At 37.0% G+C, this 17,516-nt stretch overlaps 1 protein-coding gene across 3 annotated transcripts in view; it reads right to left on the reverse strand.

Moving 5' to 3' along the window:
* Positions 1-16,916, reverse strand: part of med1 (mediator complex subunit 1) — a 237,032-nt gene extending 220,116 nt beyond the window's left edge. The window contains exons 1-2 of one of the 3 annotated variants that reach the window (XM_082152655.1): positions 16,779-16,916; positions 16,419-16,512 (exon numbers count right to left, since the gene is read on the reverse strand). In XM_082152655.1, coding sequence (XP_082008781.1) covers positions 16,419-16,512; positions 16,779-16,781 — 97 coding nt within the window. In that variant the 5' untranslated portion in view covers positions 16,782-16,916. Of the gene's footprint in view, positions 1-16,418; positions 16,743-16,778 lie in introns of those variants that run through there. The other 2 variants (XM_082152657.1, XM_082152656.1) reach the window with 2 other exon arrangements.
* Between the last annotated feature and the right edge of the window lie 600 nt (positions 16,917-17,516).

The following is a 17,516-nucleotide window of genomic DNA, read 5'->3' on the forward strand; positions in this document are numbered from 1 at the left end:
TTTCCATTCAATACAGCACAAAACAGGACACCCCCAGGGTTCAGGATTTTCGTCCCGGGTAGAGATTTTGGCACAATTCTGACGTTGTTCAATGGGGTCATATTAGTCTGTAACAGTTGAGATATTCTCCGCTAAATTAAGTGCATACAAATCTTACCCAGGACCTCTAATAATACTGTTTTTTTCTAATATCTTTGACAGAAAAGGCAGATTCGAGATCGGCCTGTAATTGACTAATTCTGTAGGATCAAGTTGCGTTTTTTTAACAATCATAGCCAGTAGGGGTGTGACGAGATCTCGTGTTACGAGATCTCGCGAGATTAAAGCGCGACGAGATTTCTCGTCGAGGTGAAACTTGTCTCGTGAGTTGTTGTGATGTCAGTGATGGAGCGTAAGGGTGAAATTAGTATTGAAGATGCCCCTGCCACTTTTAAATCATTTGTGTGCCGGGCCAATCACACACACACTCCGCGCACACACACACACACACACACACACACACTCACTGTCCCTCGCTCACTCACTCACTCGCGCACACACACACACACACACACACACACACACACACACGCACACTCACTGTGGCTCGCACTCAACCCGTCGTGGAGGACCGTTAAAATTAAACATGCTAGTCTTTCTGTCGTGATGTCCTGAAGCATCGCAGACGCGTAGGTTATCGCCCACTATGACACACTATACGAAATGAAACGATCGAATCTTGCGTCCCGACGCCCGTTGTCCGAATCTCCACGAAACGGATCGTGCCAAAATCGTGCTAAAATAGTGTAATCTGAACCAGGCAGGTAATAAACATTTGACCTATCACGCAAAGAACCTATTAAAGCACTAAGACATGGGAACAGTATAGCTAACATTCACATATCACAAGTCATCATATCGACATCGCAATATTAAACAATGTAATCGCACATCGCAGCTTTTCCTCATATCGTGCAGCCCTGCCCAAAGGTCTCAACTGCTGCCAGAAATCGTCGACATGCTTATATTCTTGAAAAAGAACATTACCATAATCTTAGGCTGTTCTGTGTAGTTCATTTATCTCTTATTCATGCTTGAAGAAAAAATGTGTTTCTGTTTGAACTTGTAGTTTTGAGAGAGCAGTACTTTGATTATGGATACACACTTTCTGTTTGCATTTAAAGTGTTATTTCAGTTATTTATATTTATTTTATTTATACTGTTATATTTTTTATGTTCGATTTGTGGAAAGGAGTTAAATTTCTCATGTGAAATCGTACAGGGGAGAAGCCAGACGGTAGAGTTTATAGCAAAACATTTTGCAGTGTTGGCATGTCCTTTACTGCATAGAATTCATTAAAATAGAAGTAAAATAACATTCATTACAAGTTGATTTCAAAATGCACCTAAATTGTTTTGCATTTTGTGATTTTCAGTTGAATAAAAGACTATTTTCCATTCATATATTTCATCATTGAGGATTTCTTAAAAATTGTGTAAAAATCTCGTCTTGTCTCGTTCTCGTGAACCCAATCTCGTGTCTCGTCTCGTCTCGTGGAGTAAGCGTCTCGTCACACCCCTAATAGCCAGCTTAAAGGTTTTTGGTACGTATCCTAGAGACAAAGACGAATTAATGATAGTAAGAAGAGGATCTATGACCTCTGGGAGCATCTCTTTCAGTAGCTTAGTCAGTATAGGGTCTAACATACATGTTGTCGATTTAGATGAATTAATGAGTTTGCAAAATTCTTCCTCTCCTATAGCAATTTAGACCGTACCAGAGTCATAGAGAGAGAGAGTTGCGACACTCCCATAGACCTCCGTTGTAAATAATGGCGGCGCTTTTAACCGCCTACTTCCGGGATATGAAGATCGGAATAGTTCCAAACACTGTCATTTGGGCGTTGGACACCATTCACTTACATTGCTGCGCGTCGAGTTGTTCCAGAGTTAAGTTGCCGAAATATCGACCTCTTTTGAATTGTCAACTGTCTATATTGTATCAGAGGCCCTTTGCGATGCTTATACTGGTCTTCATTTGTACATGCACAGCGTAATTATTTACATTTTATGTTGGTTGTTTCAACCAATTTTCAAGCACTGCCTGCTAGCTAACGTTAGTTAGCTAGCGCGACTTCGTCAGCTAAGAGTTCGGTAATGAATCGCTACCACCTTTATAGCAACTTTTATTTAATTAAATTTTTTGGGATATACTAACTTTTGAGTGAAGCGGCTTGTGAGAACAATGCTGGACCTTTAGGATTGTTATGGCCATCACCTGTCCTGTCTGTTTCATGGATCACCTGCCCCTGGTTTTTGTTTTTCTTGTTCACACACACAAGCACACATTTTTGTTGTCTGTTATTGTTTAATAAAAAATATTTTATTTGAAAACCTTCATTTGTATCAGCCATGCTTAAATTCGTTTTTAATCTGTTATAGTTTTGATAATGTGTATGGCTTAATCTTAAAATAATATTCTTAGTCTTAACATGATTATGTTTCACGTTGTGGTCCCGGGGGATGGCCACTTTCATCAGAAGAAGTGAGCTAGCTTCTAAGCGAATTCTGAACGGACCGCCACGGCAGACCTCTTTGCGTGATCACGAAGGTAGGCTAATGGCTGAATCTAAATTTATAAGCAAAATCACGGGAATCAATAGCCTAATACAGCCCAGTTGTGCTAAAATAAATATCATGAGACGTCCATCATCAGATGAATGATATGGAAAAGTTAAGTTAGAGCCGCTAAAGCCAGTGCTACTACCCATGCGAACATGAACACTAAGCTTTTCCCTCCAAAAATATAGCTTAAAACTTATCTCCAAATGCAAAACTGACATTAACAAAATGCAATAATGCAATAACAGCTGAAAAAGTACTTGGGTGTGTGTTTTATTTTATATTTACCGTTCAATAATGCAATCGCTGCTGTCTGTCCCATAGAAGAACATGACAGCCAGCGTACGTTTTGGAACTATTGGGGCTTACATGAACCACGTGACAGCCATAGCGGCGACATCAAAGAGTGTCGCAACTCTCTCTCTCTATGGCTCTGGACCGTACCATAGTACTGAGACAGCTCTCAGAGTCACAAATGATTTGTTCTCATCCGATCATGGTTGTATCTCTCTATTAGTGTTACTCGATCTTAGTGACTCGAAAATTATGTTGGCATTAGTGGAATTACATTAGCATAGTTTAAATCATACTTATCTGACCGTTATCAGTTTTTAGCTGTAAATGAAGAGATGTCTTATCAATGAAAAGTTCAGTATGGTGTACCACAAGGCTCAGTACTAGGTTCACTCTGTACATGCTACCCTTGGGAGATATCATTAGGAAGCATGGCATTAGTTTTCACTGTTATGCTGATGATACGCAGCTCTATATTTCCTCACACCCTAACAAAACTTACCAATTCACACAAAATTAACGGAATGCATAGCTGATATAAAAAACTGGATGACTAGCAACTTCCAACTAAATTCTGAAAAAACAGAGATTCTAATTATTGGACAAAAAATGTCCTCACGTAATAACCTAGAATACTGTCTAACACTTGATGGCTGCTCTGTCAAGTCTTCGTCGTCGGTTAGGAACCTGGGTGTGCTCTTTGATACCAATCTTTCATTTGAAAGTCACGTGTCTAGCATCTGTAAAACGACATTCTTTCATCTTAGAAATACATCTAAATTACATCATATGTTCTCAATGAAAAATGCAGAACAATTAGTCCATGCGTTCATGACATCAAGGCTAGATTATTATAATGCTATTATGGGTGGTTGCAATGCACGCTTAATAAACAAACTACAGCTGGTCCAAAATGCAGCAGCTAGAGTTCTTACCAGAACCAGGAAGAATGACCATATTAACCCGGTTCTGTCAACACTGCACTGGCTCCCTATTAAACATTGTATACATTTTTAAATATTGCTGATCACTTAAAGCACTAAATGGTTTAGCTCCCCAGTACTTGAGCGAGCTCTTAACGCATTATAGTCCTTCACATCTATTGCGATATCAAAATTCCAGCCAGTTGATAATACCTAAAATATCAAAATCGACTGCTGGCGGTAGATCCTTTTCCTATTTAGCACCAAAACTTTAGAACAATCTTCCTAACATTGTCCGGAAAGCAGACACCCTCTGTCAGTTTAAATCTAGACTAAAAACACATCTCTTTGACCTAGCACTAGCATACACATAACACAATATAGACTTCTATAATTCAATGTTAGGCTGCATAGTTTAGTTCAGCCGGAACCAGGAACACTCCCCATAAATCCTGATGTACTTGTTACATCATAAGAAGGATGGCGTCTACGCTAATATTAGTCTCTGTTTATCCGAGGTTTACCGCAGTCTGCCAATCTGACTTGTAATGCTGCCTGGATCATAATCATACACTGTTCGCTCGTTGGCCAGAGGAGAACTGGCCCCCAACTTAGCCTGGGTTCTCCCAAGGTTTTTTCCTCCATTCTGTCACCTGATGGAGTTTTGGTTCCTTGCCACTGTTGCCTTGGCTTTTGGCTTGCTTAGTTGGGGACATTTAATATTAGAGGTCGACCGATATGGGTTTTTTCAGGCCGATACCGATGCCGATCTTTTGAAATCCGGGTCGGCCGATGGCCGATTAATGCTGCCGATTTATTTTTTGGCCGATTATGTGCTTGTTTTTAACCTCTATTTGAAAGATAAAATATAACACAAATAATTACTTAAGATAGACAAGATTTCTCAACAAAAACATTTATTGAACACTTGACCAATCTGCACTTGTTGTGACCTTGAGATATGTTTGGTAATTGTACCTGAATGAATTGAAAATTAATTTGCTACATTTCAGATTAATATATTTGTTTTCCTTAAAATTTTATTTAACAGTAACTTAAACACTTTGCAGTTTGAATGATGTCTTGTAAACAAAATGACGGAGTATGTTTTTATGTTTCCACTGTTCGATCGCATCCGCGCCTCACACACACACACACAAATATAAGTAAACACTTTGCGACTTAAACACACGCGATTTTTCGATCGCGCCCGCGCCCCTCTCTCCCTCTCCCACACACACACACCATATTCCAGCATTGCAATCTTTACATCGCAGCCTGCTTCAGAGCTAAGGTGGGGCTACAGATTAGGTGTCCCCAAAGAACCCGCGTATCTAACAGTAGTTCCGCATTACATTAATTTGCACGCAAGTTTTATTTATTTTTATACCATGTATTCTCCGTGTAAATTTATACACCGAACCGTGACGCCTGTACCGTTTCGGTTCAATACGAATACATGTACCGTTCCACCCCTAGTCTACAGTGAAATACAGTCACACATTACACAGTTTGGCCAGCATTTTAACCGTGTTTAATCCAGCTACTAGCTAACAGTATGTTAAAGTTAACTGCTGACTAGCGTCACGTTTCTAACGTCCGTTTTCAGAGCATCCAAGAGAAGCACAGGCATAACAGTAGCACCGAAATGAAGCACAGAAATCCGCATTGATATTCGGTCCAGTAAATAGCGGTCGTTAAGGCACCAGTGCCGTATTAGCACCGGGTCTGTCTGTAGCTACCCAACCCTAGCGACGACGCTAGCAAAGCAAAGCCAGTCCTTCACTAACCTATGGTCACTTTTTTATTACTTATTTCTCTGCATTGAGTGACAACCCTCTCAAATATAAGACACACAAAACAGAACAAATAAAAGTATCAGATTCTCTGTCTGTAATTGCAAAATTCTTGCTTACTTATTGTGACATGATAGCAACCCTTCTGCTGTGCTAATGCAACCTCAACTACGCTATCAATATCCAAAGTAGCCGAACGTCATGTCGCCTATTCATATTTTTTCTCGAAGTTGGCAGTAACATATCAAAAGGTTTTAATTAAATATAAAGGAGTTTTCTCCAAGGAACTTAGCTCCTTCCTTAGGCACTGGATGAGGTCTGCTCACTCTGCTGGAGAATGACTCTAGGCGCAGCGTGCGTCGAACACGTGTTCCACAACAACAACAACACTAGGCTGCCCACAGATGCGCCCGCCTAATAATCGGCTTGATATACTGGATATTGGCCGATGCCGATTATGTAAAAAAATCGGCCGATTAATCGTCCGACCGATTAATCGGTCAACCCCTAATTAATATTCAACAATATTATTGTTCTGCCTTACTTAAGGTGGACGATGACGCAATTTTCTTCTAGAAACAAACTTTGTTGTATTATTTTCATGTTATCACTGTGAAGCTGCTTTGATGCAATCTGTATTGTAAAAAGCACTTTATAAATAAAGGTGACTTGACTATAAAGAACACAATCAAGAAAAAAATAAAATAAATAATGTTTTTTAAATAAAATAAATAAATAAATAAAAGTTATATATGGGGGGGGTTGCACACAAAAAGTATTCTCGTCACTTAAAGGGATACTTCAGGATTTAGCATTAAGCTTTGTATTAGTAGAAAACCTGTAGTATTTTCGAATTACCGTGCTTTCCACCCTCATATCCCCCTGAGATGAGAGATTTATGTATTTTTTTGTCTGGAAAAAAATCCTCCGATGACGCAAAAATCATCATTTTGCGTCATCGGAAGATTTTTTTGGCCAGAGGGGTGTGACTGCTCTGAGGAGTCCAGGGAGCCCCGGGACTATAATAGGTAATAGGTTATATTGTTTAACTTTCTAATTGACTGAAGATATAAGTAGAGGTGGGCGATATATCGTTTAGACGATAATATCCAAATTGTTGTCTGGACGATATGCAAAATTGGGATATCGAATATTTCATAATTTGTACAATCCGACCCCCAAAACATGAAAAGAGCTGAAAGAAGTTAAAGAGAAAACAAATAACGCACACTATAACCGTCTAAACAATTATATGTAGCGATTTTAAATACTAGGGCAGTACTATTCCCGGAAGCACCCTCCGAGTGGCCTGGCGCGGGACGTCAAAAACGCACATTCATAGGCTACGTAAATTCGAAATAGTGCGCGCAGAAGCACATGCGCAAAACCGTTTTGTTAAATGATATATTAATTATTTTTATTTTTATCATATATGTCATTTTACAAAAGGACATTTTACAGACCTAGCTACGTTTTGCGCATGTGTTCCTGCACGCACTTTTTCAGTCACAAGTTCACAACACAGCAATCAGAGGAGGACGCGTTGAAAACTCTAATGCTCTTCCTTCATAACTCGTACTGAGAAGGTTTGAGTTGCAGAGGAATTTGTGATTCTTTCACCTGTTCAACCACATAAAAGTTTCGTAATTAGTAAGTCAGCGCTTTTTCTCTTGTTGTTCTTATGTGCTGAAGGGCCGTTGTGCCTTGGTGAAACGGTGTTTGTAGCCACGTGAAGAGCTCTTTTCCAAAACGCCAAAAACCTAAAAAGCTGCCTCAAAGAACCAGCAAAAGTAATGATTATGAATATGTAAAATATTGCAATAAGACATTTTAATTGTTTATTAATTTGTGTGTCGGCTGCAAAGATGATGTTGACGATAGGCTATTGACTCGCGATCTTCGCAGTAAGCTAGCTAGTGAACGCAGGAGAAATGCACATTTATTAGGCTACATAGTTTTATTATGTTTTGGATGGTTTTGTTTAGAACCAGCTTTCTGTAAATATATTTCACATTTTTTAGGCCTGTGAGGCGATCGTAGGCCACGGTTCGGTTCATGCTGATATAATCTCCAGTTCAAGCACCTTATGTTGTGCTAGCCTCCTGTATTTACTTTTTATGTATTTATGTTTTAAATCCAGGAAATTGGTAAAATTAAGATACAATTAATACAAAACGAAATTCGTTTTAAAGAAAGGCTTTGTGCTTTCTGTTTTGAGGTCTCTGTGAAAGTTTGAAAGTCAGAGCGCTCGCGTCCATAATGGAGAACTGTCACGTAATATTGTTTTTTCCTCATAAATGCAAACACGAAAAATAAAAGACAAAATACTTTTTTTTTTAAAAAGACAAACTATCAATTTTTTTGGGGAAAATGATGGCTTTATAGCGTTTTGGGGAAAAAATGGATGGATTTATAGCGTTTTGAAAAGATTTTTTTTACTTTGAATTTATCATCAACAATATTGTTGTTTGATTTAATAATCGCTGTTGCAAAAGGTGCCTAATTCCGTTTTTTTATTAATTTTTTTGTAAGTGGAAAAAGTAGGGGCTACCTCAGATTCTGTTCAGTTAGCTCCTTTATTGTTTTTTCTATAGCCTTTAAGGTCAAATGGTCAAATGCAGCAAGTCAAAAGTCCAACTTCTTTGCCAGTTTGCACACATTTCTTTGAAGGATGGCAAAAATATCGTCTGAATATCGATATCGAGATATTGGAAAAAAATATCGAGATATTAATTTTTGTCAATATCTCCCACCCCTAGATATAAGTTATTGTTACATTATGTTGTTAATAAACGTTTTAAATTTGACAATATAGTGTGTGGTACATTGCGAACAAAGGTCAGATATTATTATATTGCATAAAAGTCTAAAAATGGCATAGCTTGTGCTTTCAAAAAAAAATTTTTTTTAAATCGAGAATCGTGACTTTAGAATCGAAAATGTAATCGAATCGAGGATTTGGAGAACCGTGACACCCTTAGTAAACATAATGAATGGCGACTGTAGAACGCCAAAGCCGAATCCCGGACATTTTGGGCGATCTCGAAATACCGGGCAAACTCGTCAAGGAGTCTCACTAGTAGCGTGGCTTGGGAGTGGCCTCCTAGGGCAGCGAAGCAAGTGCATTCTGGGAGTTGTTGTCTTTCATCCACATAAGCCAAAAATAAATTCTGGCTTTTCTCAGTCTAGAAAGCTCCAAATTCAAAAATAATTTCACATTTCTTCTACATAAATAACCTATTTTAAATACACATTCATCTGTATCCCTTTAATAAAATAAAGGTTGAACCATTGTAGACACATGGACTATTAACAATGTCTTTACTACCTTTCTGGAAGGGGCGTTTCCTCTGAGGAGACAAGGGAGGAACAATCTCCTCAAAAATACTGGATGAGAAAATATAATCGATATTGCAAAAAATAAAGCCACGTTAAAAAGTGTAAAAGTCACTCGTGTCCAACAGCGACAACTACAAGTGAAGTTACAGCGTGAGACTTGCAGCCTCTGTCCCTATTGACTTAAAACAGACACTCTAACGCGTGGTGGGTTTAGTGAGGGGTAAATTGAGAATAAATGGGGGAAAGTCACATGAGAGGAGGCAATCCCTCCATCACACTTTGATTGGATATTATCAGTTATGATTGATTGCTTTGTGCTCTCATCAGCCTGAATGAAGACAATGGGAAAAAGTTAATGGGAAGACTAATTAAAAAGGAAGTTATCAACTCAGCCATTTCACCGCTTTATGTCACGTCAAAATCAAACTTGAAATGTTTGAATATTTGAATACTTGAAACTTCCCAGCCGGCACATGACCGACCTTCAACGTTGAAATAATGTCAGTTGTTGTTTCAACGTTGAAATAACGATTAATGCTAAATGGTTGAAAAAGGTTAACAAAAACACTTCTAAATCAACGTTGACATTTTTACAAGATCTGTACGTTGAAACAACGTAATGTTTTCGACAACATACTACAAAAATATCTGCCTTTTAACGTATTCTGATAATTAATTGGCATTTAATGATTTTTTATCATAACAGCTCTTCAGTGTATGTTAAAATACAATTATTACCATTATTAACAATAATATTTTCACCCTCAAGAGAGCAGTGCACCAAAAAACCTTTTGCCTTATGTGATTTTGTGTGAATTTACAATTTTGTCTGCTTGCAGTTTACATTGCATTATTACATTAGTATTGACACTGTCATGTCATTTGACCAATTAATTAAATATTAATACAGACTGCAAATAAAACTCTATAGCCTACACCACTATGTTAACTCGCGCAAACTATTGTTATTGTTTCGCCGTTTTACTTTGAGCATGATTGGTTAATCTGTCTTTCAGGAAACTGTCCAATGAGTGTGCGTGGCTCTGCGCGCCTATTTTAAGTTTGAAAATACGTCCGTTACTCTCGGTCGGTGAGCAGCTGCTGCTTGCGTTGATTACTCGGTCAGACCTGGGATTATTTTATATCTGCCTGTTGAATTCTTAAATTTTGAGCGAATTTGAGTTGATATGTCAATGAAGAACAAAAGCTGGAATGTGAACAGAGGAAGGGGTCGTACGTGGTCTGTAAAAATACTGGCGATATCAGGTAAGAAAACATTTTTCAGTCCTTAACAGTCTAACGTTAGGGACCCGGGTAACGGTCATAGGCTTAGCTGCTACTGCAACCTCATAAAATAAATAAGTTATCTCTGTGTGTGTTTTTGTACTGCTTCACCATTAGCGTAGAGATATTAGCATGTATTTCAATGTAAGTTAGTACCATCTGACATTGCTGTGTTTTGTTGTTGGTAACGTTATGTGTTTATTGTTGTCAGCTAACGAAGTTTACATAACCTCTTCAAACACTGATAACGATATTGAAAAGATATTTGTTTAAATTTGTTTTTAGATCAAGCATTGGAATAAGATTTTTATCGGGGGAGAACACCCAACAGAAAGACCCATTCAACTACAGTAAGTCAATTTTACCCACTGTTCGAAAACCTACATGGGGATTAATATGTAGTATTAAGTATGATTTTCATCTTTAAAGTAAGACATTTAACGTTACTGATAGAAAGTCTGAGTAACTTTTTGTCCTTTTGTCTTTCTTCTGCTGAAGTGGCGCACTGAAAGTGGATTCATGTCACCTTCATCAGTCCTTTCTTTAATCACTGGAAACCATCAAGGGAAAGACCCTCAGACGTAATAGGATAAATGCGGCTGCAGGTAAAATTATTTGATGGTTTGATTTTGGTTTACCATTTGGCTTTTTTGTGTGTGCTTCCCTTGCTATGATACACATTTCTGATGGGATTGCCATGCTTTAAGTGTATGTTTACATTTTTAATCATGTAATACTAACAGTCTCAAAGATGACATTAGTCAGTTCATGTTGTGTGAATGTTATAATGGCAAACGTTTTTACAATTTAAATCAATTTTAAGATTGTTTAAAGGAATGGTAAAAAAAAAAATAATGAAAAAAAATACTGCTTTTTAAGGACTTTTCATTGAATCATTTCTTCTTTCCCCCCTTCAGATTCGCCAAGGATCCAGCTGATTACTGGCAATTTGGTGGAGGATTATTCTTTATCTGCTACATTGCACTATCAATTCTGGTACGGATTCATTGGCCTTCTGTGTTATTTTTTTTATTTTACTTGATTTAATAAATTACTTTTAATTAGTGCAATGTATGGTTAGGATTCTGAATTAAAACAGTGTAATGTTTCTCCACAAATATTATCAGAAATATTCAGAAATATGTAATTGTTGAAACAATATAAACCTGCATTGAAAGATATAAAGAAAAACAGACCTCAACCCTCTCAGCTCAAAACCACAATTTGTTGATTTCTTCATCTGTTTTAAGGATGAAATCATGACCTTATGATTATAGTAACCGTAACTGACACATGGGAGTAATGTTACATTTTTTACAATTCCACCTTGGGGCTCTGAAGAATTTCTTGTGTAAATGTACATCAGAATACATAAAGTATGTGTTTTAGAATGGATGGTGTTGTATACTTTGTTTTCTACCCGACAAATTGAACTGTAAAGTGAAAATCTTGTACATGATTTATTTTGTATTCAGTGTTTTCAGTTTTCAGTGTTTTTGCTTTTATTTATAGGATAGTAGCAGACAGCGGGCAAGAAGTGAAGAGGAAGTGATGGCATCGGAATGGACCTCGAGCTGGGACTCTGTCGGAGCACTGCACAAGGCTGTCACATTTTATTGAGAATTTTTTTACTGTACATTTTAAATATTAAATGTTTAATTTAAGGGTTACTGTAATTGAACAACTGTCTTTAAATATTCCATTTAGATGTTTACTTCTACAGGTTTTTAACATTACTTCGAAAACGCTGCAATTTAAAGTTTGAGATGTTTTACATCTGTTTTAGAAAGTATTTTTAGACTTGTTTTTTTAGAATAAAACTTGTTTTACAATCTTGAGCATGTGTTAACTCATTATTTAATGTGTTTAATTAAGCCATTGCTGCCAGTCATTTGACAGTTAACAATTTTTAGAGTACAGTATGGACAGTTAATCACAAATTCAGTCAGCATTGTCATGACTCATGTTCCAACTGCAAACTAGGTTGTAATTGAATGTACAATTGTATTATCCCATGATGAAAGATAAGACGGTGAAACAACGTCACGATATCAACGTTGATTCAATTTGCAAAATCAAAAGGTAATTCAACGTTGATTCAACGTCGACAGAAGACCATAACCCGAAAGGTAAGAGTGAAACGACGTCGCGATTTCAACGGTGAATCAACGTTGTTTCTTCCGCGGTGAAACGATGTCACAATATCAACGTTGATCCGTTTTGCAAAATCGAAAGGTAATTCACTGTTGATTCAACCATGGTACCTGACGTTGTTTCAACGGTGAATCAACGGTTGAATCTTGAATATGTTATGTAATATTTTGCCTTTAGTTATTATTTTGAAATAAATGTAAAAATGTATATAAACACTAACTTGATTAAATTTATACTTGATTGTGATAAATAGAACATTACATAGATATTGCAAAAAAATACAAAATAGAATTGTAATATTTAACCAAGAAAATTAAGTGTAACAGACATAAGTTTACATTTGATATACAGAATATAAAAAAAATGTGTGGACTTTGCCTCCTCATTTTTAAAAGACCACCGCACACCACTGCTTTCTGGGCCTTGAAAGTGGTAATTGCATTGATGTATATGGAGGCACAGAAAGGGTTTAGAACATGAGGGTGAGTAATTAATGACAACATTTTCATTTTGGGTGAACTAACCCTTTAAGCATTTTGGACATCACATATAACAGTCAGAAATGCCTATGAAGGCCAGAAATTGATTGAGAATGGGGCTATGATGTCTAAAATTGTGCTGCTTCAGAACATATATGAATCCCCATTATGTTGCTGACTTGAAACCAGGGGCGGTTCTAGAGGCGGGGCCACAGGGGCCCTGGCCCCTGCTGAAATCTGATTGGCCCCTGATTGGCCCCCGTTCCTAGGGGTGGGGGAAAAAATCGATTCTTAGATGCATCGCGATGCGGACGATTCTGAATCGATTCACAAATGTCAAAAATCGATTTTCTAAAAAAAATATATATATATTTTTCCCCTAATAACGTAATATTGACGGAACGCAAAAGGCGGAACTCTAAAGCAGACGTGCAGTGTACATACCAGAGTCGCTCACATAACAGACGCATGATGGCTGAGCGCCAAATTCGAACGGCACCCTCTTCGTTAAAAGCTAACATATGGAAAATTGGCAATTTCATTGTTACCTAGGCCTATTTAGTATTTTTTGTATGAGAGCTGCTTTCTGTATTGTTTAGTTTTCACATCAATATGCTGTAAACCGATCTGTTATACGTACGTTATACTGCCCTGCAATATGTGCAATGCCAGTCACAAAAAGTTACATTTTGACTGTGCTCTCTGCAGATGTTCATTCACTTTTTTTGTATAAGCTGTTTTTGATTGTGGTATACAGCAAACATTTCAAGTCATAACTCTTTATTATTTAGTTGTGAATAAGAGCGGCTTTGTATGTTACTAATTATTCAGAATATGCGTAAGTCCACAAGCATTATGTTTGTATGAGAGCTGCTGGTACATAATTCTATATTTTTGAACGAAAACTGTTTGTGAATTTGCTACAGCAAAATGTTGTTGTTTTTTTGTCTGAAGGATTATATTGCTCATTGGAAATACCAAGAGGATGTTGGTTAGAAGTCTATTATTAAATGCTAGAGATTCAGAATATGCTGAAGTTTGTATTAATTTACTACAAGTATGCTGCTAGTTAGGCTGGGTATCGTTCAAAAAATTTCGATACCAATACCGATACCAATACCTTGATTTCGATGCCGGTTCCTGAACGATACTTTTTTCGATACCAATTTTATGAAATCCATTTGAACAAGATTACATAACACATGACCTCAGAAAAACTTTGGTTTTATTTTTTCAGTTTGACTCATGCTCCTTAGTCAGTCCAGAAAGGAACAAAAAAAAGCACAAAGGAACAAAATATTTTTTTATAAAGAGCTCATGCTCACCAAACCTGAATTTGTTTGATCAAAAATACAGTAAAACTTGTAATATTGTGGAATAGTATTACAATTTAAAATAGTATTTGAATATATTTCAAAATGTAATTTATTCCTGTTGTCAAAGCTGAATTTTCAAAATCATTACTTCAGTGTACTTCAGAAATATGAAAACAGTTTTTGGAAACTATGATACATTTTTTTCATGATTCTTTGATGAATAAAAAAATTCAAAAGAACAGCATTTATTTGAAACAGAAATCTTTAGTAACATTACACATGTTTTAAGGTCATTTTTGATAACTTTAATGCATCCTTACTGAAAAAAAAAATCTGACCAACACATTTTTGAACGGCAGTGTACATTCATTATTGCAATATAAACACTGTCAGAGTGATCAACAGGTATCTCTTCAGTTACCAGTCGAAGACGGAGCAACTTTCTGCTCTTATGTTTACTCCGTGCACTGTCAAGGGCTTCATCATATCTGTCGCGGTACCGTCTTTGCAGCAATTATTTTACCGCAAATACTGCATCGCACGCTTGGCATCGAGAATGGAGAAATGTAGCCACACTTTTGATCGGCTTTTCCACATCTTTAAGGTATTGTGAGTGTGTGTGCTCGCGTCTCATTGAGTATGTGCGCGAGTTTGTGTGTGTGTGCTCGCGTCTCATATGAGAATGTGTGCGTGGACAGTTTGTGTGCGCACGCGCGTGTCTCATATGAGTATGTGCGCAGAGTTCCGCGCGTCTCGTGTGTGTAGAGTTTGCGTGTATGTGCGTGAGCGACTTTAGACGTGTCGTTGTGCATTTCATATGTATTTGTTTGAGCACTGACGTTGACGAGTTAACCCCTTAGGTATCGAAATCTGGTACCGAAAAACAAGTCATTTTTCGATACTCGATAATATCGAGGCAATTCGGTCGGTACCTAAAAAGTATCGAACTCGGTACCCAGCCCAGTACAGGCACACATTTATTTTCCTGTTGGTTCTTTGCAATGTTGGGACAAATGCTGGCAAATGTAACCTTACAGTTGACTTGCCAAATCACTTCCATTTGTTTTATTAATAAAATGAATATAGGAAGTATTGGAAGTAAGTTCGTTATGGGTCATCATCATAATACTTTGCTTTAAAAGTACCAAGTAGTAAAAAAAAATTTTTTTTAATCGTTAATAATCGATAATCGTTATCCTCTGAATCGTAATCGAGTTGAATCGTGAGGTGCCTAGAGATTCCCACCCATCAATCGTCGACGAGAAAAGCAACCGGAGAATTCTTCACAACAATCACAGATGCAATTCCACCCCCAAACAATTAACAATAATTTACTGTTTATAAGCGACGACATGATTATGAAACTTAAAAGGTGGAATTCAGAAAGAAGTGCATTGTGTCCTTTATGCACAGTATAAATAATTGAAAAAAATCATTAAGAACTTTACTGGCTCATAATTTATTATTAGAGCGTTTGAAAAAGAAATGACTGCCGAAATGTATTTGCACCGTACTGAATAAATTATTTTGTGTGCTTGAATGTACCCTGTATTTGGCCCCTGAATGTAACATGTGGCCCCTTAATGGCCACTGCTTGAAACATTTGAAGCTATGAATGCTGCAGTCTTAGAACAACTTATAATGTCAAAAAATCTGCAACTATGATGCAAAAATAACATATTGGCCTGGTTTCACAGACAGGGCTTAGATTAAACCAGGATTAGGCCTTAGTTTAATTAGGACATTTAAGTAGCTTTTATAAACGTTCCTTAGAAGAAGAAAAAAACATTACTGGAGACAAAACAATGGCACTGACATATTTTAAGATATGCTAGTGCAAGCTGCTTTCAGTTAAAACAGCTCAAACATGCATTTTAGTCTAGGACAAGGCTACGCTTTGTCTGTGAAAACTGGGATTATATTATAGATTATTATATTATATTATTTCCAACCATATTATATGTTTGTATACCATTAACATACCATAGGGTACAGTAATTGTATCACATGGTAACCACATAATAGCAGAATTCTAAAGAATGATTTCTATATTCATATAATATAACATTGATCACATTTTAAATAATGCTATGGCATTACCATGGTCCGTGTCTAAAACACGGAACTATCACGATACTCTACTCAGCAGTATTGGGTCTGTAATGCATAATCTATAATGGTCCACACGGGTGAAACTAGTGTTTTAAGTAAATAGGGAAATGTGTGCTGTACCGGATCCGTCTTCCGCTCGGAGCCGCTCGGAGCCAGCGGCTGTGCCGCTGTGGGTTGAGTCTGCGCCCGGGCTGCTGCTCAGCATCGCCGCCATCTTCAGAACACGCACACAATAGTTGACCCAATACCAGTAAAGCACAAAGACTCTCTCAACAATACATCAGGACTCCGTCGAATTAAAATAGTTCAGCCCCAGTCAAAATAGACCCCGCGAACAAATCAAGTCAAGTGGAAAACTGGACAACAATGGAGATTTAGGCTAACAGATTATGCGCTGACGTCATCTTCTTCTTCTGTTTTTTTGGCGCATTGTTTCCTGTCTGCATATCGCCATCTACTTGCAAGTAGTAGCCTACTCACCATGAGCCTTGATGCTGCATTTTCAGCACCGCAGTTCTAGGGCTGCGTTCCAGTCCAAAATTGTCATGCTCTTCACTTGCTAACTTCCCTCCGTCTCGTTCACTCGGATGTACGTCATTGCGAGTTCCCACCACTGGCGGAAACTGCAATGGGCTGAATTGGAACGTCCTAAGCCCTTGATCACTTGGAATCAGCTGTGGAGTTGATTTATTATTTACATTTGTTTTCCCTTTAAGAATTTGTTTAATGCAGCATCCAAATGTATGGTGTTTGGGTTGTTTTCAATAAAAATAAAAAATAAATAGAATTAATATATCATAGAGTTGTTTGTTGTATTTTTTTATTTTATTTTTTTTATTGCAGAAAAGGTAACATACAGATAATAACACAAAATATAAACAATCAAGAAAAAAAAAAGCATAGCTCACATTCAATTTTAACAAATAAGGATATTACAAAATACCAGGGGTATTGAAGAGTGCATCATAACATTTTAAATATTTCACAGACTTTTTGTTTTTTAACAGTGTTATTGAAGAAATATAAAAATCAAAGTCAGAACAAAACAAATTTAACATAGGAGATGAATTAAGAAATGTTTGTTTATGTATGTGAAATTTTGCTAATAAAATAAAAAGGTTAACAATAAATTCCAGATCCTTATTGCTTTTATTTTCATAATACAAGGTAACATCCTTTAAAGTAAAGCCATAATTAATATTCATCAGATTAAATATA

This window comes from Leuciscus leuciscus, assembly GCF_965113295.1.
Source record: "Leuciscus leuciscus genome assembly, chromosome: 21".
NCBI classification, from domain to species: Eukaryota; Metazoa; Chordata; class Actinopteri; order Cypriniformes; family Leuciscidae; genus Leuciscus; species Leuciscus leuciscus.